The 22,884-nt window shown below is 44.2% G+C and overlaps 1 protein-coding gene across 1 annotated transcript in view; it reads right to left on the reverse strand.

Annotated features, from left to right (window-relative positions):
• Positions 1-471: 471 nt before the first annotated feature.
• Positions 472-22,884, reverse strand: part of ADRA1A (adrenoceptor alpha 1A) — a 103,172-nt gene continuing 80,759 nt past the window's right edge. The window contains exon 5 of the mRNA XM_033950519.1: positions 472-2,153. Coding sequence (XP_033806410.1) covers positions 1,633-2,153 — 521 coding nt within the window. The 3' untranslated portion in view covers positions 472-1,632. The remainder of the gene's footprint in view (positions 2,154-22,884) is intronic.

The raw sequence follows: 22,884 nt of genomic DNA on the forward strand, positions 1-22,884 counted from the left end.
CACAACCACACCAGTCCGGCACTGCTGTCACCCTTTATTTCACAAAACCCAGAACACTGAGGTCCTGGGAAGTGCTGGCCACAGGGTCCAGGACGATTCATCATGGGACGATTCAGTGCTGAAATGGCTGTGCTGAACTGGCGGCAATGAAATGGCCGCACTGAATCGTCCTGGACCCCTGGGGCATTTCCAAATGACAGTACATTTGTACTTTGGTGGAAGAAAAATAGGCAGCCTCAGTGCACCACAAAAATTCTGAGAAATGAATAATTTTATTATCTCACGTTTAAGAGCAAGGAAGAGGGTCTGACTTGCATTTAGGGCCTTTGCAATCAAAGACCCCATTCCAAGACTTAAAATTCAAAACTGCATTCATTTTAGTATTCCACAGATGTATAGTGGATTTGTTTTGTAATCATTTCCTATGCATTTTCTATAGTGTGTTAGTATCCTTTGGCATTCACAGTGATATCTGTTGGTATATCTATGCCAGGGTATGAGTCATGGTTTTCTGAGATCTGTTGCACAAAGGCGAAGACATGACCTTGAAACACCAGTAAGCAGACAATACAGCTTCTTTCAGAGCAAAAGAACACTGAATGCCAAACAAATACCAAAGCTGCTCCTTTCAGAGACAAGAAATCATATGCTTGTCTTGGAAGAAAAAAAAGCCTGAATATCAAGGGATTATCTCTTGCAGAGGGGCAAGCAGCAGCTAGACTAATGCAGATGAGAACATTAGACCTAACCAGTCTAGTAAAACATTCCTGCTTTATATGACAAAACATGAGTTCTTGTGTGCTAGAGGAAGGGGCTTCTTTCTTCCTCCCTTCTCCTTTGAGAAGATCAGTGCCAACTCATTCATCTGATACAATTCATTGCTGGAACTCCTGCATCTCGTCATTTCTTCTGCTAACCCCAGTGTCTCTTGGAGGTTGGCCTGGAAGTGAGCCTAAGCCTTTCTGAGCCTGAGCCTGAGAAATAAAAACACGAAGACCTCCAGGGTTCCAGCGGGACAGAATCTTCTTGCTTGGTTGCTTTTTGACCCCCCTGAACAGTCCGCTTAAGGGTCAGCTCAGAAAAAAGTTTATAGTCCTTAATCCCAACCTGCAGGCATCAGAAAGCAAGTCCTGTGACGATCTTGGCCCTTCTGTCATGAAAATTGTTCCCAATTAGTTTTGCAAATTACCACTTTGATTTTACTAACTCCAAGCTGAAATTTGACATTATAAAATAGTTTTAAATTTAGAAAAGAGGTATGAGTGGATCGGATTTTTTTTTTTTTTTTACACTTGGTAGGTCTTCTTTATCTAAACTCTCAATCTGTTGTGCATTTTTAGATTTTGAGTTTGTTCCAAAATTGTCTTATATACGTACGTCATCTGTCTCTGTTGTCTACTAATTTATCAGTTTTTCAGAAAGGAGTTTAAAGATTTTAAAACTGTGGAGGTAACATTAAGGGCTTTCAAGGATAGGGAAAAGGGAGAAATAAGTATCTTTCAGCAGAGAAATAGCAGCTTCTATCATTTCTAGCTGTTCTACGTTAGCTTTCAGCTGACTGTAGCTCTTACTCCAGAAACCACATCCCCTCTCATCTGCAAGCAAAAGCATCGTGGGCACAGAGAGCTGAGATTACACGGCATCTCCATCCTCACTTAGGGAGATGGTGTGAATTTTGATTGTTGGCACGGTGTACTTGGCCTGGGCATCGCTGCTTGAGGAGCCAATGGAGCAGCAGGCCCGTAGGAAGGTCTTACTTTTTGCTTTGGCACCGACACAGTTTGATTTCTCTTTAGGGACTGTACTTTTTGTAGAAGCGCTTGGCACTGGAGAGAAATATTTCCATTCATAGACTCCGTCAGACTTGGAGATTTTGTAGAAGGTTTCTCCTGATCCTACAGGGATCCGGACCACCGCCCTGTGCTCCTCCAAGCTGTGACTAGCTGGGCTATTCAGACTGTAGCTAGAAGAATGTTTTTTGGACGATTGTTTCCTTTGGGGACACTGGGCTTTTAAAACATTTTGGAATGCTCTTTTGAACTCTTGACTTGAACATGGGTAGATGATTGGGTTGATGCAGCTGTTGAAGTATCCGAGCCAAAATACTATTTTAAAAACTGTGTCAGAGGGCTTGATTGCAGGGAAGATGGAACCTGGGGAAAGGAAGAGGAAATATGCGGTACAGATACACAGCATTATTTGAGAGGCAAGCACAGACCATGAGAGTTATAAACAGTGCATTGTATAACCATTCTAAATAAAACAAAGCTATTTGTGACGAATCTCTGGGAAAATGTGAGTAAAGTAGTGGATCCAAAATGTCGAGAGTGGCTGATTTTTCCACCAGGCCTAATTTTTGGCTGGGCCACTGGGAAACCAGATAACCACATGTGGTCTCCATATCCCCCTCCCCTTCCTCCGGGCCCAGTGGTGTAGTGAGGGCGAGGGGGCGGTCTACCTCGGGCGCTGTATTCATCCCCTCCTCCTCGCCACCCTCCGCTCCTCTCCTTGCCGCACACACGCCATTTGCCTTCCCTGTACCATTTTTGCTTCCCCGGCATGAGGTTGCTGCCTGCGTCGGCATCGGCGCTCTCTGAAGTCATTTCCAGGACCCAAGACTAGGAAGTGATGTCAAAGGGCGAGCTGACACCGACGTGGACATGCTGCTCATGCTACAGAAGTTAAAAAGGTAAGGGGAAAAGGAAGGGTGTGTGCGCACAGCAGGGGGGGAGGAAAGGGGGGGGAGGGGCACCGCTCACCCATACTTTGATACAGGTCAACTCAAAGCATTAAAAATACCTGAGCTGGCGGGTTTCCCCAAGCCCAACCAGCTGTGAGACTCCTCTGGTGGCAAGAACTCCTCCCTCCCCCACCATCTCCAGTCTGCAGCTCTATCCATGCGCTGCCGCTACCTTTGCCGCTGCCTTGTCCTCCCTGCACACACATAGTTTTTGTGCATGCATGAAACTAAATGTGTGTGGCAGGGAGAGGCCTGCATGACACCAGTGCTTGGACAGCACCACAAGTTAGAGCAAGTGGGAGAGAGAGGAGTTCTTGCTGCCAGAGGAGTCTCACAGCTGGTGGAGCTTGAGGATCCCCACCAGCCATAGCAAGGGTATGAGAATTTTGTGTGGGTCCGAAGCTAAAGTGGGTGGGCCCAGGCCCACCTGTGGCTATGCCACTGTTTTTCACGTCTTGGGTCTATAAGCAGTCTGAACTGCAACTTTTCTATTTTTTTCACATAAAAAGATGGGCTTTGGACTGTTGTATTACAAATTGTTTGATCTATCAGAATTCATTATAACCTCATTTTTTGTTTCTGGTGACATTAGTCACCTTTTCTCAGAGATTGGCTTGAAAGTCTTCCATTTTCTGGAACGTTCTCATGCTTAAAGGCTACGGAGATCTGTCTAAAAAGTTGTGCACCATTCCATTTGGTCCTCCTTTATGAGTGACCTTGACACAAGCAGGATCTACAAATCCTTCAATACCTTGGAATACAAATTAGAAACACAGGTATAGTCAAATGTCTCTCTCTTGGACATGGGTCAGATGGCAGCTTAGAAACAGATATTTGTCGCATGTGACAAGAATAAGATTAGCTATTAAGCTCTTTAGCAATGTTACAATCCAAAGAAATTGCAAATAATAGTTATGGCAATACTAATTAAAGTGGTATTATACATCTGAAGCAGTGAAAGAAAGGATAACTTTCAAAGAAATTTGTATGGACAAATGACTTGGTAGAAAACAGTCTCCTTCCTGGATAAAAGTATGCGTGGGCTTCCACAGTACAGGTGCTATCTGCACAGGAAAAGAGGCTGAGGGAGGAAAACACCACCACATGTACGAATGAGTATGTTATGCTCAGTTTGTAAATGTATGCAACCTGCTTTAGTCCTGTTTGGCTGTGTGAGAAAACAGCAGATGCAAAGTACATAGATCACTTTGGTGAAAGTTTAAACTGAATCCATCAAATTTTTCTGAAATTAGCATAAAAGCCACAGATTAAAAGCACCCATTTGTTACAGTACACTGGCTATCCGAAAAGCATCCCCTTACTGGTTAAATTGCTGCCTCTGCACTAGATGTACTAAAGTCAGCGATCGCCGCTAAACCTGTTTTCACAGCTTTATCAATGATTGCAGTTACCAACCCGATGCACAAAACAGCCCTCGATTGCTCATTTTCCGATCTGGCCATGCAAATGAGCTAAAACAGCATGCAAAATAGCCAGGCGATTGATGCACTAACATTGCTTGGCTATTCCCCACGCATAATATCTGTCCCATAAAAAAAATGAAAAAAGTTCCCCACCACCGATGATGGCCCTCTTCAATGACCAGCCAACAAACATGGCCCCGCCCCCCTGAGCCAGGCACCCCTGAACCATTCTCCCTCCAAACCTAAAACAAATGGCAGGAAGGATGCCCAATCCCTCCTGCCATGCAGAACGCCTCCATACCATGCCCCTCCCTGCGCCAGGCACCCCAGAGCCACTGCCCTCCCAAACACCCAAAACATGGCAGGAGGAATGCCACCGGGCACCTCCCTGATCTTCCCCCTGATTGGCCCTGATTGGAACCAAAAGGCACAACATTTTCTCAGTTGTGGCTCCACAACTTTGGAATACCCTACCAGCTTCAATAAGGGAGGAGACTAACCTTGAATGTTTCAAAGGCCTACTCAAGAGTCATCTATTCAAAGAAGCTTTCAACATTTGATTTAATTGTTAATAGTATCTTTCTAATTCCCTCAAGGAGCAATGTTCCCTCAAGAAGCAATGTTCACTTTCCCTTTGTTTTTTCCTTATTTGGCTTTCGTTCCTATCCAATTTGTAGTTCTAACCCAATTTCCTTTTGTCTCTCGTTTCTCTGTCACATTTGTCCCCTTTTAATATGCCATGCACTAGTTGATGTTTCTTTTAAATTGTACTTCCTCTGTTTATGTTAACGGTATTGTTAATGGCATTGTTTTTATTTTTTATTATGTTTTTGTTTTCCTTTTTATATTTTACATTGTAAACTTGCTTAGAAATTGGATAAGTGATCAAATCAAATTTTAATAAAAACTTGAAACTTGAAGCCAATTGGTCAATCCAATCAGGGCCTTAGGCTCCTCCCTCAGTAACCTGGACACAGAGGGAGATGCCTAAGGTCTGATTGACAGACACCTATGGCCCACCCCTTGGGAGAAGCCTTAAGCATCTGAACCAATCAGGGCCTTTGGTCCCTCCCCATGCATCAGATGATGCACCAGGGAGGAGAAGACCCATCATTTAGATAGGTGGGCCTGAAGCAGGAGCCTGAACGCGGGCTTCCTGCTTCCAATGTTTAAAAATGTACAGGGGAGGTTCAGGGGTGTGTGGCATCCAGTGGCTGGTCCTGCCAGTTTTGGGGGGCTTGGGGGGCAGTGCCTGGAGCAGGGGGGGGGGCATGGTTCGGTGGTGTTCTGCATGGCAGGAAGGATTTGGCATCCAACTGCCATTTTTTGGGGTTCGTGGGGGGTGGGGATGGTGGCTGGGGTGCCTGGCATGGGGGGAGATTCTTTTTTTAATGGGACAGATTGTGCATATATATCACATATACATCTGTGTCATAAAAAAAGAAGAAGTCCTAACAGCAGTGACAGGAGGCTGCTTCCCCTGTCACTGTTGTTAGGGCTCTGTGCATGTGTCGATTGCTCACTGAGCAATTGATCGGTTGCGTTTGCATGCAAATAATTTGCACCTCCGTGCAAATCATTTGAATGCAAACTCGATAGCGCATCAATCACTGCTGGAGAATCGGCCAGGGAATCAGCCAACAGTGATCGAGTCGCTATCTTTAGTGCAGGGGTGTCCAATGTCGGTCCTCGAGGGCCGCAATCCAGTCAGGTTTTCAGGATTTCCCCAATGAATATGCATGAGATCTATTAGCATACAATGAAAGCAGTGCATGCAAATAGACCTCAAGTATATTCATTGGGGAAATCCTGAAAATCCGACTGGACTGCGGCCCTCGATGACCGACATTGGACACCCCTGCTTTAGTGCATTTAGCCCTTAATCCTCCAGTGCCCACTGCTTTGAATGTCAGCTTTGAAATGCCAAAGCGACAAAAAGGCGGTATACAAGTCTCCATTCTCTTTCGCTTTGCCCCTAATATTATTAACTATCTTATCACAGATCTTGGAACACTAGTTTTCCACCAGTGACATGGTTAGTTGATATACTGATTTTTTTAATGGTTCCATTTTATCTGTGAATCCAATGTTAGTTCACTCTTTTGTGTGAGAGATACTATTTTTGCCTTGAAAGTGGTGTGTGTGCATGCTGCAATAGGATTTATTAGAAAATCTGCTTCTGCAAAAACAACACCAGGACAGCCTTTCATTTTATTAATTGCTTTCGAACACTCTGTTCTGTGTTGCACCTTCATAGATAAATTGCTATAGAGGGTGAGGGGGCAGGGGTTGGAGGTGGATGGTGAAGCACACAGGTGAAAATCAATAATCATAACTGGATTAGTGATGCTAGAAAAACTCATTTTTCTTAGCAAACCAGAAAATGTAATTGCTGTCTCAAAGACAAATTTTAACCAAAGTACTGGTTCTAAAGTTTCAAGTTTATTAGCTTTTTATATACCGACTGAAGAATCAAATGCAGGATGAGGCATCAACAAAGGAAAAACTGATCTAGTTTCATGTTTTATGAAGAATTTGATTAAGGGAGAAAAAAACAACATATTGTATATCCAAATATTTAATAATGCATTTGCAAGGATACACAAGAAAATAGGTGACTCCTAATTTCTTAGCTTCATCTTGCACAGCAAGGAACTCTCTACGGCGTTCCAGAACATTTAAGATCTTTTTTTGGATCTTAAAGGACTGACCAATGGCTTGGCTAGAAGCTCAAATTAATAACCGGGGGGAGGGCGGGGAATTAATGGCCATTTAAGCCAATTTCTTTTTGTATTTTTGGTGCTGTAAACTCTCCCTTAATTTCTAAAGTCTTTCCTCCAGGAAATTATGGAGGTCTATGAAAGAATTAATATTGATATGTGGTTTTCTCTTGGGGTTTTTTTTTTTTTTTTAATTTGAATTCTGTTGAAATGGGTTTGATTTCTGTATTTCTGTAATAAGTAGTTTTACTTGTAAATTTTGAAAAAAGAATTTGATTAATCGTCTATCATGGATTTTAAGCGATGTACAATAAAATATTGGGGTATACAAAAAATAAAAACAACAAAATATAAAACAAATTACATGGACAGAGACAGACTTACTATTAAATAGTAGGGAGAAAGGGTAGAACTACAAGAAATTCAAGAAAAGGGAACATAAAGAGGTAATACAGGAGGAAGAGAGGAGAAGCAGGTTGTACTTATTTATAGCTGCAGATTATTAATTTGGATGAGATGGGGAGATATTAATGCTCAAAGGCGTCTTTAAAGAGGAAACATTTCAATGCCCCTTTAAATTTGTCCAAATATTTTTTCTTCCCTAATGTGAATTGGTAAAGAATTCCAGATGACGGGGGGGGGGGGGGGGGGGGGGGTGCTGTTAATGAAATATTGTTGTGCGGTGACTGCTAATAAGTTTTAGCGAGGGCGCGAATAATAAGTTTTGGATAGTAGATCTGAGAGCCCTGGGGGGAACATGAGGGATGAGAAGTTTGTCAATGAAGGCAGGTTCCTTAGTTTTGAAAGTCAACAAAGCAATTTTATAAGTTACTAGCTGATGCCCCGGCGTTGCACGGGTATTTAATTATAGCAATAACACTGTAAATGGATTCAAATAAAGATACTTTATAGTGGTGAATGAAATTATTTTTTTACAGCTTTATAAAAAGTACAATATTCAAATTATAATGTGAAATATTTGACAAAATGAATACAATACAACTAACACAAAACTTGATTATAAACAACATTTTTAGTTTTACCTCTAGGAGCAAGAACATATAAATTCTTGGGTGAAGAAACCCCCAGAACATATCACCCCAGTTAGTGAGGGATCTGCATACCAAGTTTCGTTCAAATCGGTCAAGCCGTTTTAGATTTACTGTGAGAATGGCAGCTGTTTACATTTTTTCCATTGACATGAATGGGTGAAATCTGATGTTCTGTTTGTAGCTCCGCCCACGTGTGCAGGTGGGCCGCAAGACCCCCAGGACATATCACCCCAGGTAGTTGGAATTACTGTGAGAATGGCAGCTTTTTACATTTTTTCCATTGACATGAATGGGTGAAATCTGATTTTCTGTTTGTAGCTCCGCCCACGTGTGCAGGTGGGCCGCGAGACCCCCAGAACATATCACCCCAGGTAGTGAGGGATCTGCATACCAAGTTTCGTTCAAATCGTACAAGCCGATTTTGAATTACTGTGAGAATGGCAGCTTTTTACTTTTTTTCCATTGACATGAATGGGTGAAATCTGATGTTCTGTTTGTAGCTCCGCCCACGTGTGCAGGTGGGCTGCGAGACCCCCAGAACATATCACCCCAGGTAGTTGGAATTACTGTGAGAATGGCAGCTTTTTACATTTTTTCCATTGACATGAATGGGTGAAATCTGATTTTCTGTTTGTAGCTCCGCCCACGTGTTCAGGTGGGCCGCGAGACCCCCAGAACATATCACCCCAGGTAGTGAGGGATCTGCATACCAAGTTTCGGTCAAATCGGTCAAGCCGTTTTTGAATTACTGTGAGAATGGCAGCCCTTTACATTTTTTCCATTGACATGAATGGGTGAAATCTGATTTTCTGTTTGTAGCTCCGCCCACATGTGCAGGTGGGCCGCGAGACCCCCAGAACATATCACCCCAGGTAGTGAGGGATCTGCATACCAAGTTTCGTTCAAATCGGTCCCACAGCTTTTTACATTTTTTCCATTGACTTGAATGGGTGAAATCTGATTTTCTGTTTGTAGCTCCGCCCACGTGTGCAGGTGGGCCGCGAGACCCCCAGAACATATCACCCCAGGTAGTGAGGGATCTGCATACCAATTTGCGTTCAAATCGGTCCCACAGCTTTTTACATTTTTTCCATTGACTTGAATGGGTGAAATATGATTTTCTGTTTGTAGCTCCGCCCACATGTGCAGGTGGGCTGCGAGACCCCCAGAACATATCACCCCAGGTAGTGAGGGATCTGCATACCAAGTTTCGTTCAAATCGGGCAAGCCGTTTTTGCGTTGGCAGCTTTTTACATTTTTTCTATTGACATGAATGGGTGAAATCTGATTTTCTGTTTGTAACTCTGCCCACGTGTGCAGGTGGGCCGCGAGACCCCCAGAACATATCATCCCAGGTAGTGAGGGATCTTCATACCAAGTTTCGTTCAAATCGGTCAAGCCGTTTTTGCGTGATCGCGGCACATACACACATACACACACACATACACACATATATACCGCCGATTTTATATATATAGATTCTGTGGGGGATGGGAAGCCAATGGGCTTTTTACAACACAAGGTGATGTGATCATATTTCTTGGCATCGAGTTCATTTTGTTTATAAAAAGGGAAGCATGAGAGCTTGTCTTGATGGGCGAAGGTAACGCGGGGATGGGAGGCCTGCATTGTTGCCCATCAAGCAAGTAACTAAGGGCGGGATGTGTGTGTGTGTGTGTGGATGGGTGGGGGTGGGGGGGGGTCTGTTGGAGTAGGGGACTGGCGGGATATTCCAGACAATGGACTTTAAAATTAGTGCTCAAGGCGCAGTGCAAATCACGGGGCGAGGTTAGAAAGCCAGGACCTCAGATGACCCAGCTCCTTCTTGTTCATAAAGTGGTGACTCCCTCCATAATCTCACTGATAAGGACCATGCAAAGTCTGTTTAAATCACTTGCCATATTAAAAGTGTTATGACAGACCCTGGTGGCCTAATGCAGGGGTTCTCAAGTCAATCCTTAGGACACACCCAGCCTATCATATTCTCAGGACATTCACAATGAATATGCATGAGATAAATTTGCTTGCACTACTGCCATTGATGTAAATCTATCTTATGCATAATTACTGTGAGTATCTTGAAACACTGACTAGCTAGAAGTATCCCAAGGACTGGCTTGACAACCACTGGTCTGGTATGTCAGGATTTGGCACTCTTGCCATCACCATCCGGCTTTGGCCACTGCTAGAAACAGGATACAGGGCTAGATGGGCCATTGGAACATTTCATATGTCCTTCTCTGGGCTCACTGTGGCACAGTTTAGAAGTTATTTCTAGCACTTCAGCCATTAGTACTTTGCATGAGCTGCAAAAGGCATGATCACAGAGAGACAGAAATATAGGGATGACAATTTTCAAAATGTTAATTGATTGCCCAAAATGTTTTCATATTTATATTTTCCCTTCTGCAAATGGAGCTCTAATACAGTTAATAGAATAATATCATAAAGACATCATAAATAAATAAAACATGGTCAATAACACTGACATCATAAACTAATTCATAAATGGTAAATAAAATATATAACAGAAAGAATCCAATAAATAATACACCTGTAAAAACAGGACAGCATCAATATAAACACAGTCCATTAATTCATCACTATAAATCAAGATACAATGGATACCTATTCTTAAATCATAGAGATCCACTATAAATCAAATTCCATTTGGAAAGAAGATTAATAAAACAAGTATCATATAAATCAACACATCATCTGAGCACTCTAATTCGCAGACCGTCAGGACCCTACTCACCCTTGCAAAATTCCTTCTCTGCACACATTGTTGCTTAAAGTACTAGGGGCTAGATTCACTAAGCCCATAGATCAACTTCTGACTAGAGAGTTGCGCGGGGACAGAAATCCCACCCGTCCCCGCCAAAGTCCCACCCGTCCCCACCCGTCCCCGTGAGGAATCCCTCCGTCCCCACCCGTCCCCGTGAGGAATCCCTCTGTCCCCACCCGTCCCCGCGAGGAATCCCCTCCGTCCCCACCCGTCCCCGCGAGGAATCCCCTCCGTCCCCGCCCGTCCATATAAACTTCAGAAATAGTTATTTCATTTAATTATGCTACTGAATTAAAGGCTCTGGTAGAAACCCATTTACAAATAAGCAAAAAGACTTTATTAATTTGAAAATATTAATTGGGAAGAATACATACTTTGCAAATGGGTTTCTACCAGAGCCTCTAATGTTTATAAATTTTTATCAACACAACTAATATACTACTTTATCCTGAAGCAAAATAAAAAAAAAGAAATATAATTCTTTTCCTACCTTTGTTGCCTGGTTTCTGCTTTCCTCATGTTCTCATTCAATTCCTTCCATCCACTGTCTCTCTTCCTTCTGCATCTTCCATTTGCTCTGTTACTGTGCCTCTCCCTTTCTTCCCCCTTCCAAATTGGTCTGGCACCCATCTTCTTCTCTCCGCTCCCCCATAGTCTGGCATCTGTCTTCTTCCCTGCCAGTGTCTTCTCCCTACTCTCTCTTCCCCATTTCCTTTCAGCGTCCTGCTCCCCCCCATCTTCCCCATGTCCTGTCAGCGTCCTTCTCCCCCCTCTGTCTTCCACATGTGCTTTCAGTGTCCTTCTCCCCCCTCTGCTTCCCCATGTCCTTTCAGCGTCCTTCTCCCTCTCTGTCTTCCCCATGGCCTTTCAGCGTCCTTCTCCACCCACCCCCCGTCTTCCCCATGTCCTTTCAGCGTCCTTTTCCACCCCTTTGTCTTCCCCATGTGCTTTCAGCATCCTTCTCCCCCCTCTGTCTTCCACAAGTGCTTTCAGAGTCCTTCCCCCCCCCCCCGCCCTTCCCATGGCCTTTCAGTGTCCTTCTCCACCCCTTTGTCTTCCCCATGTCCTTTCAGCGTCCTTCTCCACCCCTTTGTCTTCCCCATGTGCTTTCAGCATCCTTCTCCCCCCTCTGTCTTCCACAAGTGCTTTCAGATTCCTTCACCCCCCCGCCCTTCCCATGGCCTTTCAGCGTCCTTCTCCACCCCTTTGTATTCCCCATGTGCTTTCAGCGTCCTTCTCCCTCCTCTGTCTTCAAGTGCTTTCAGAGTCCTTCCCCCCCTCCTCCCGTCTTCCCCATGTCCTTTCAGCGTCCTTTTCCACCCCTTTGTCTTCCCCATGTGCTTTCAGCATCCTTCTCCCCCCTCTGTCTTCCACAAGTGCTTTCAGAGTCCTTCCCCCCCCCCCCGCCCTTCCCATGGCCTTTCAGTGTCCTTCTCCACCCCTTTGTCTTCCCCATGTCCTTTCAGCGTCCTTCTCCACCCCTTTGTCTTCCCCATGTGCTTTCAGCATCCTTCTCCCCCCTCTGTCTTCCACAAGTGCTTTCAGATTCCTTCACCCCCCCCGCCCTTCCCATGGCCTTTCAGCGTCCTTCTCCACCCCTTTGTATTCCCCATGTGCTTTCAGCGTCCTTCTCCCTCCTCTGTCTTCAAGTGCTTTCAGAGTCCTTCCCCCCCTCCTCCCGTCTTCCCCATGGCCTTTCAGCGTCCTTCTCCCCACTCCTTCTCTACCGCCCCGGGTGCAGTACAGCCGGCCAGGTCCCCTTACTTTTGTGGCACTTCCCCGACCGACTGACAACAGCCCCGGTCCGACAAACCTCCCTGCCCTTAACTGCGAATCTAAATTACCTTATTACAGCTGCTGTAAGAAGATAATTTAGATTCGCGGCTACAGGGCAGGGAGGATTGTCGGACCGGGGCTGTTGTCGGTCGGTCGGTCGGTCGGTCGGGGAAGTGCCACAAAAGTAAGGGGACCTGGCCGGCTGTGCTGCAATCGGGGCGGGGTGTGGCGGGGCGGACCGCCCCCTCCCTTGGTAGCCACTCGAACCGCGAGGCTACTCTCCTCCTTAACTGCACTGCCTGCAGCACAGAGCCAAACGGAAGTCTTCCCGACGTCAGCGCTGACGTCGGAGGGAGGGAGGGCTTTGTTTAAGCCCTCCCTCCCCTCTGACGTCAGCGCTGACGTCGGGAAGACTTCCGTTCGGCTCTGTGCTGCAAGCAGAGAAGGTAGGGAGAAGAGCCGCGCGACTGAGTACATCCAGCTTTGTTTAAGCCCTCCCTCCCCTCCGACGTCAGCGCTGACGTCGGGAAGACTTCCGTTCGGCTCTGTGCTGCATGCAGAGAAGGTAGGGAGAAGAGCCGCGCGACTGAGTACATCCAGCCCCGCAGGAACCCCGCGACCCTCGGAGGCGTCCCCACGGGATCCCCGCGACCCTAGGGGGCGTCCCCACGGGATCCCCGTGACCCTAGGGGCGTCCCCACGGGATCCCCGTGACCCAAAGGGGGAACCCGCGGGATGCCCGCGGGTCCCGCGGGATTCCCGTCGTCCCCGTTCCCGTGCAGCTCTCTACTTCTGACCACTTAGCGACCCCTTTACGACCCGATTTCCCTCCGACCCAATTCACTAACCTCTGTCCCGATCATCCTCCGATCTGTGCATGCAAATGAGGGGGAACGACATTCAAATGCAGGCAGGAAGCGATTCACTAAAATAAAAAAGCAACACCGACTAGGCTGGCTGATCCAAAACTAAGCGACTGCTGAGGACCAGTCGCTGAGGTCCTTTCTGACTGCCCTGCCTTCTGCCGCCCCGCTCTCTGCTCTCAGCCCTGTTCTCCTGCCTGCCCCAAATCTCTTCTCCTGCCTGTCCCGAATCTCTTCTCCTACGTGCCCCGAATCTCTCTTGCCCTTCCCCGCACTATGAGCCCATGGTTTTAACCCATGGGTTTAAAGCGGGTTAAAACCATGGGCTTGCAAAGAAAAAAAGAAACAAAAGTAAAGTTTAAAAAAAGTTTTTTTTTAAAAAAAGGTCGCTGCTCTTAAGCCTCTCCGGATCCCAGTCTGCCGACTCTGCCTTCCTACTGCCGCCGAAATGACTGGAGCTTGAGAACAGATGTCGCTCCAGACACCTCAGTGATTTTTGGCAGAACTGTCTGATTTTATTAGGCAAGTTCTTCCTCCCATGTGCTTTTTGATTTTTTTTCCCTCTCAGAAATGGAAAGTGGCTGCAGAGATCTAGGCTCAAGCTTACTACTGAGGGTGGAGGTCTTGGGTTTAGTAAAACTGGGTCTCCGGCTTTGTGTACTAAACCGAAATAAGGGAAACAGGTAATGGACGGCTTTCAGGATCCTCAGGATTCCCCCTTGTCCTCTGCGGTGAGCCCCAGTGCTGACTTGAGATGCTGGTTTTGCCTCATTGGGGGGAGGGGGGTATTTGACTCGTGGCACCTGCCCTTCCCTGAGTTAAAACTTAAATTACTATAACTGCAATGCAGGTTCATCAAAAACTGCCACCAGCTTCAGCTTCTTCTCTGCTTTAAAGTGACCCAATTCATCTAACCAGTTCAAGCATAGGCAACTCCACTGTTCTTATAGGCTATATTCACTGAACAGCAACATTAAAGATGAAATGATCCATTGTTTGTTTGATGAGGTTTAGCAAAATCCTGTTCCCAGTTTTGCTGCTTCATTTGCTTTTAACCGCAAGCATTAAATGTAACTAGGTAAAAGTACGAGGGATGCTGAAAAGTTCTCAACCCAGCCAACCAACTTCCTAAATTCTACTACTACTAATTCTGAACGTTATTTTGCCACCATAGCTGAAAAGAGTGCAATCTTATTTTATTAAGTGCCAATTTGCAGAGACAAAATTCTATTGATTGGACCCCAGTTTGTTTACAAAAGTTGGATAATTCAAAATCTAGTAGATGCTGGCATTGTCATCTTGAAGTAGGGACACTGGATCATTTGTTGATTTATTGTCCCTTGATACTCAATTTGTGAAAATCAATATGGGGAAAGATTAATATGATACTCGGTGTCTCTATGCCATTGACATACGAGGTGGTTTTATTTGGAACATTATTAAGACCTAAGAATCCAATCGACAAACATAAAAGCAGACTTCTTTTGATTATGACGGGGGTTGCTATGCAAATGATAACCAGGAACCGGAAAAATTATGACAGGTTAAACCTTTCCTTTTGGTGGGAAACATAGTGCTTATATTACAGGTATGAGGGAATGAATGCGGAACAGGTAGGAAAAAATAAAAAGTTTAAAGAAGTCTGGGGTCCGTTGGAAACAAGTTGTAGAGTGATTAATTGATAAGATCCTTAATTCACAGAATTTCTTAATTTCCCACACACATCCAGATAGGGAGGAAGGGTAGGGAAGGAAGAGGGGTAGGGTATTTTGGTTTTAATATTTGTACAAATATAAGTGCTGTTAATTGTTTAGACCTGTATGCTTATTTGTATGCACTTTTTGGTAAGTTTGGAAAATTAATAAAGATTAAAAAAAAAAAAGAAAAAAAAAGAATAGCCTTACTGGGTCCAGTAGCCCGTTCTCACAGTAGCCAATCCAGGTCACTAGTACCTGGCCAAAACCCAAGGTGTAACAATATTCCATGCTACCGATACAGGGCAAGCAGTGGCTTCCCCCATGTCTTTCTCAATAACAGACTATGGACTTTTCCTCCAGGAATTTGTCCAAACCTTTCTTAAAACCAGCTACGCTATCCACTCTTACCACATCCTCTGGCAACGCGTTCCAGAGCTTAAATATTCTTTGAGTGAAATAAAATTTCCTCCTATTGGTTTTAAAAGTATTTCCCTGTAACTTCATTGAGTGTCCCCTAGTCTTTGTAATTTTTGACAAAATGTTATCCTGCACTTCTTTACCAGTAAAAATATCAAAACTTTTACTTAAGTATAGTAATTAAGTATATTTACTCAGTTACTAAACAGCATCGCACAAACATCTATGATAAATCAATCCCACTTCCTCAATGAAACAGGCATCTCTCAGACAATGACCTTTCCAATTTTCCTTATCTCAATTGGTCAGAAAGCCTGCTCACCTCTCATCAACCTTCCAAATGTCTGTTGAGCTATCCAGGATAATCAACTAATCCAAAGACATAACTCACCATTGACAACCTCAGCTCCTCTCATACAATTGTTAATAAAATGCCCAATATAAATTAGGTTACCCCCAGCGTTGTATAGTAATTAAGGTGTCCTTTCACTAAACAGAACTAGGGTTTTTTAGCGCAGGACAATTAGGTAAATGCTCCAATACTGATAGAATTCCTATGAACGTTGGAACTTTTACCTCGCCGGTCCGCAATAAAAACCTCTAGCGCTTAGTAAAACCCAGCGTATGTAAATGTAGCTAATTACTGCACTCAAGTAAAAGTTTTGATACTTTTACTTGTAAAGTCGTAAAAGATAACATTTGTTACTTACTGAAGTAATCATTTTTCTACTTTTACCTAGTTACATTTGATGCTTGAAATTAAAAGTATAAAGTAAACTTGGTAGATATAAATAACAATTCTTCAGTATACCAAGTGAAACAGCACAACTGGGAACAGGATTTTTCTGTTACAAACTTCGTCATGCAAATAATGCAAACAGTGGATCATTTCATCGTCAATTTTGCTGGTCAGCGACTATAGCTTATCAGAACAGTGGAGTTGCCTGTGTTTGAAATGGTTAGATGAGTTGGGTCCCTTTAAAGCAGAGACGAAGCTGAAGCTGGTGGCAATTCTTGATGAACAGACACTGCAGCTGAGGTACTTTTTTACTTATTATTTTAGGCACTTGCTTTTTGACTTTTACTGGAGTAAATTTTTAATTTGTTTTTAATTATGGGCTCCTTTTACTAAGGTGCGCTAACGTTTTTAGCGCACCCTAAACCCGCGCTACGTGGCTAGAACTAACACCAGCTCAATGCTGACCTTAAGGTTTAGCGTGCGCAGCAATTCAGCGTACGCTATTCCGCACGTTAAAGCCTTAACACAGCTTTGTAAAAGGAGCCCTTTATTTTATACTTTTACTTAAGTATCAAAATATTACTTTGACTTTGACCTGGTACTTTAAACAACACCGGCTACCCCAACCCTGGTTACCCTTTGCACGTCATTCTTTAATGCTGTGATAATGTTTCCACCACAGTTCCTGAGGAAGACAGCGAAACGAGATCTTATGGAATAGGAGGTGTTTTGGAGCTCAGAATGTGAAGACATTTTGGCCCTGATTCTGTATAGGACGCCCAGGAGAGGTGTCCTATACAGAATTGGTCCTACACTAAACCCCGATTCTGTAACCGGCGTCCATGGTACAGACGCCGGTTAGAGAATCGGGTTAAATTAGACACAGTCACTACACTTATCGCTGCAAGGGATCTCTCCCTGCTGCAATAAGTATAGCGGCCGCAGCCGCCTGTCCCATCACCGGCAGGAGGATGCCCAACTCCTCCTGTCGGAACCCCGAACCCCCCCTCCCCCCCAAACTGGTAATCGCCGACAGGAGGATGCCCAACTCCTCCTGTCGGAACCCTTAACCCCTAACCCCCCTCCCCCTCCCACTCAAACTCGTAATCGCCGACAGGAGGATGCCCAACTCCTCCTGTCGGAACCCCGAACCCCCCTCCCCCCAAACTGGTAATCGTCAACAGGAGGATGCCCAACTCCTCCTGTCGGAACCCTTAACCCCTAACCCCCCTCCCCCTCCCACTCAAACTCGTAATCGCCGACAGGAGGATGCCCAACTCCTCCTGTCGGAACCCCGAACCCCCCCCCCCCCAAACTGGTAATCGTCAACAGGAGGATGCCCAACTCCTCCTGTCGGAACCCCGAACCCCGGACCCCCCCTCCCCCCCAAAATCATAATCGCCGACAGGAGGATGCCCAACTCCTCCTGCCGGAAAGCCCGACAACCCCCCCCCAACTAATCTCCCCAGAGAGAAGTATTTTATGACTGAGTTTAAAATATTGATAAGATGTGAGTGGACTTTCGTGGGCTCTACCAGCATCGTTTTATGCATTCCCACAATAATTATTCCCTAATCCCTTATTTGTCCTGTTTGTCTACCCTGGGTCTAATATGATGGGGTTCTACCTATTGTAACTATTTTCTTTTTCTGATGAGGCAGCATTTACCAGATGGCTGCTCTTACTTATGGGTCCCTCATGCATGGCCTGGGGCAGCTGCCCTTTTTCCCTGTAGGTGTAGGTAAAAATGACCCTGTGTGCATTATTTTCAGGAGAAAAAGTGCCACAGAAAAAAAAAAAGCAGATACCAAATCCCTGTAGGGACATATTATATGCACCAGTTTTCAACATTAAAGCACCAACTTTGTACTTTCACTTTAAAAATTGCTCGAGTCCCCATTGTGGACAGTTTGAAAAATTTCCCCAGATTAGGACAACAGATAAGGATCATGAGTTTGCTCTAGTCTCTGCCCAATTTACATTCAGGTAAAATGCTGTAGACAGGACTGTCCCTGGATTAAACGTACGTCCAGCCATGTGCACATCACCATTTCTGGTTTATTCTTATGTTGGGCAAGAGGTACAGGTGCCTCCAGGGTTTTTGCTGCCTAGGGCTACTAACATGGCTATTAGAGGTCCAAAGCACATGAAAATACCCGGATGACTTCTCCAGAGCATGGAGCTCTGGTCATCTGGGTGCTGGTGGAGCAGAGTTTCTTAACTTTTATTGGTTCCCATACCCCTTTAACTGATCAATAAAAAACCCAAATCCCCTTCCTAAAGCCATGTGCCCACTATATGTCGCTATAAGACACTAACAGTGCTAACTGCTAATGTCACTAAAATTACGATAGTGCCTAATATTTGCCTTTACTCTGTCTAGAAAGTTTCAATAAATTGCTTCAGATTTCAAGACTCTTCTCAGCACCTTATTTGACCTCTTCCCACATACCTTGTGGGTGCGGGCACCATTGGTGAAGAACCCCTGGGTAGAGAAAGGACACTGGTATAGGATATAAGCAGCAAGGCACCTCAACAGCTGACATTTTACAATTTAAAATCCCTGTTGGTTTTATTTATGAGACTTTAGTGCAGTGATTATGATCAAAGTTTGTGATTCATGGACTGAATTTCTGGCCTGCTGTCTCCAACCTGTGATCTGCTAATATCCCGTAATTAAAGAGGGTTTGATGTTATTGGAAAAATTGGATTCGTCTCTAGTTAAAATGCATCCTATGTGCACATTAGCTAATCTACCCCATTGAATCTCCATTAACAGTCAGAAGGGTACATTTTGCTTCTTGGGAGAGACAGGAGGCTGGAAACATGTTGGTAACGGGAACCCCGACTGCTTCACAATCAGGTCAGGCTTTGCATTAGGACTTAAAGATTTTTTGCTCAATAGTACAAGCTGTTTCTTTGTCATGTCAATCCACAAAGGTTACATTTAAGTATCTTTGTTTAACATATTATCACACAGCAAATGATGCGGTAACATAGGAGAAAATTATATTGCAATTTTTTGTTTTTATGGTGCATTGAGCACAGTGTAGAAATTTCAGGTGTGCCGCGAGATGCTGGGGAGGAGAGGTGCCAGCGCTGGCTGACTGCCTACAGGACGTGCCTCTCGCTGTGAAAGGCACATTCTGTAGGCAATCAGTTGGTGCCAGTGCCTCTCCGCACGTCTTCCCTGCCGGCACCAGGGCCCGTCCAGGGCCCGTCTTGATGGCTTTTGAACATGCACAGACATCAACATGATAATGTCACGCATGCATGTGATGTCATTGTGTCCATATCGCGCACTTTCGGGATGCCTCGAGCCGCGGCCACTACATTTAGTATGCCATGGCTCGACAAAGTTTGCGGAACACTGATCTTGCAGGATGTCCTGGAGAGAACCTAATTGGTTCTTTTTAAGAGGAATCTCGTAGTGATGTGAAGAAAATCAAATGTTTTTCAGAACTGAATTGTTGATTATAAGGGAAAATTTTCCATAATTCTGGTTTTTTTTTCCCAATGCCTATTTATTTTATAAGTGCATGTTCCATTTTTAAAAACTGATTTATCTGTCCATACATTAAGCAAACCCCCCCCCCTTTTTTTTTTTTTTTTTAACAAAACCGCAATTTCGGTTTTTAGTGCAGGCTGGCGCACTGAATGCTCTGCACTGCTCCCAATGCTCATAACTAACTAACCAGCTCGCTAATCCACAGTTTCCTCTATTATCTGTAGTAGGTCAGATTTTCAAAAAATCCAGAATGAATATACATGAAGAGATAAATCTGCATTTATGTACTGAATCCCCAATGGATGCAGATCTATCTGATGCATATTCATTGTGGATGATTATTATTATTATTTTTAAAAAAAGGCTTATAGCCTGCTCTTTCCAAAGTTCAAAGCTGATTACAACCACACCTACAAAATCCCCTCGATTCTACAGTATGTATAGTGCTCAAAATTGCGTGCACAAATTTGGACACATGCCCAGTTTGAGTGCACAATTTAGTCAAGCAACAAGCCAATTAGGCCCTGATTCTATAAAGGTGGAGAGGGGCAGATTCTTTAGACTAGCAGGGACAACTAAAACAAGAGGTTACTCAGAAAAACTGAGAGGAGACAGATTCATAACGAATGCAAGGAAGTTCTTCTTCACTCAGCGGGTGGTAGACACCTGGAACGCGCTTCCCGGAGAGGTGATAAGCCAGAGTACAATTCTGGGGTTCAAAAAGGGACTGGATGACTTCCTGGAAGCGAAGGGAATAACAGGGTACAGATAGAGGTTTACCTTACAGAACACTGAGCAAATAGGGTATGGACATTTTAGGTTAGGTAGGGAACACTTTCAGGTCATGGACCTGGAGGGCCGCCGCGGGAGCGGACTGCCGGGCACGATGGACCCCTGGTCTGACCCGGCAGAGGCAATGCTTATGTTCTTATGTTCCACCTAAAGTTAGACACTGATATAGGCACCAAGGCCCAAATTCTCTAAACGGCACTGTTGTCGGTGGCCATCTTAAAAGCGGCCGCCAACTAAATGCAAGTGAAAGGAAAAAAAGAAAATAATGAAACAAAACTGTATGACACATTTTTTTTGCCTGCACAATCACGCCCTACAGCCATCACACAAGGCTTAAAAGCCTTTGCGGCAGAGGAAGGGTGAATCCGTGACTCCTTAATTCCTGTGCCTGTTTGGTATCAGTACTGTTCCCAGGTGTCTTCCTAAATATTTGCTGCTCATCATTATTTGCCTTTTCAGTCTTTCAGCTCATTGCTAACTTTCTCTTCATTTTCCCTTCCTGTGCCAGTGATTACCGGATGTCTCTTTAATTAGTGGAAGTGTACTTTGGGAGGTTTGGAAATGAAGAAAATATTTTATTGAGTAAGGTTATCATTTGAAGTATGTACAGAATGAGCTTACATGATTCTCATCATCTCAGGGACAGAAACCAAATACAAAATAAACCCAAAATTCATATTCGGTAGCCCCCAGATTTCTGTACTCTATGCTGAACACCAAAGGTTATTCTTTTAATCTTATGATGTGAACTTTAATTTTTAAAAAACTAACATACCCCCCTTTTACAAAACTATGTTAGCATTTTTTTAATCGCTGGTTGTGGCAGTAACAGCTCCAACGCGTACAGAATTCCTATGAGCGTCAGAGCTGTTACCACCGTGACCAGTGCTATAAAAATGCTAGTGTGGTTTTGTAAAAGGTGGGGGGAGGGGGTTAGTTTTGTTTCTTCTATTTTGTATATTTCTTTACCAAGCAGTTTCTTCTCTTGTTTCAAGTTTATTAAAATTTTGCTAAAACGCAAATCAAGACTTCTAAGCGTTTTACAAGTTGTATTAAAAAGGGGGAGACAGTAAACAAATAACTACCCACTAAACAATACTTGACCAACGTAAAATAATAGGAAAGTTGGGAGAGTATATAAAAGGTAAACCACAATAAGAAAGTTAAGGAATAAGGATTATTGAACAACTCTGGCAGTAACCAAATCTGTTTAACAGTCATATGCATCTTGGAAAAGGTAACTCTTTAGATTTCCCTTAAATTTGTCTAACTTTTTTTCTGCCCTGATTATAAAGAGGTTAGGAATTCCATATCGCAGAGGCCGTAATTGCCAATGAGGTGGCCCGACGTGTGCTGAATTTTAAGGATGGTGTATGACGGAGGTGCTGAGAGGAGGATCTTAGGACTCTTGTAGGTTCATGTGGAATAAGAAGTTTGTGGATAAACGCCGGTTCTTTAGTGTTTTGAGCCTTGAAAGAGAGGATAGCTATTTTATATACGATACAGTGTGGAATTGGTAACCAGGGAGCAGTTTTTAATAGGGGAGTGACATGGTCAAATTTTTTCCTGTTTGTGATCATTTTTATGGCAGTATTTTATATCAGTTGTAGACGACGGAAATCTTTTTGACAGATACCCTTGTACAGTGCATTACAGTAATCAAGCTAAGATATGATAAGAGAATGTATTGAAATGTTAAGAGATTGAGGGTCTAGAATGTTCACAAGAGATCGAATCATCCTTAGTCTAATGAAGCAATTCTTTACAACGGCGCTGATTTGTGGGCGGTAAGTCAATTTGTTATCTATTATTACACCCAAGATTTTAGTGGCAGACACAGAAACAATAGGGATATCATTTATTGTGATAGGAGATGTAAGCTGTATGTTATCTTTCCATGGAAAAAGAAGACATTTGGATTTTGATATACACTTCTCCCTCGGTATTTGCGAGGGATAGGGGCAGAGCCGGACCGCGAAGTGTGAAAAACCACAAATAACTTCTTGTCCCGCTTTCCCCCGGCATCCCGGCCTTACCTGGTAGTCTAGCGGGCTTTCGGGGCAGGAGCGAACTTCCTACGCTCCTGCCCCGTGCAGATCGCCAATAAGAAATGACTGCCGTGAGTTCCCATAGTCTCTCGAGACTACGACGGGAGCTCACAGCAGCCATTTCCTATTGGCGATCTACACAGGAGCGTAGGAAGATTGCTCCTGCCCCGAAAGCCCGCTAGACCACCAGGTAAGGAGTAATCTATAGTGCTACTAGACATTTTAAGTCCTGTAGGGAGGTGGGAAGGCCCTAAACTATACTTCCCCCCCAAAAAAAAAAAAAAATTGCGGATAATCAAAACCGCAAACCCCGAAACCAC

This window comes from Geotrypetes seraphini, chromosome 6 (assembly GCF_902459505.1).
Source record: "Geotrypetes seraphini chromosome 6, aGeoSer1.1, whole genome shotgun sequence".
Classification (NCBI taxonomy): Eukaryota; Metazoa; Chordata; class Amphibia; order Gymnophiona; family Dermophiidae; genus Geotrypetes; species Geotrypetes seraphini.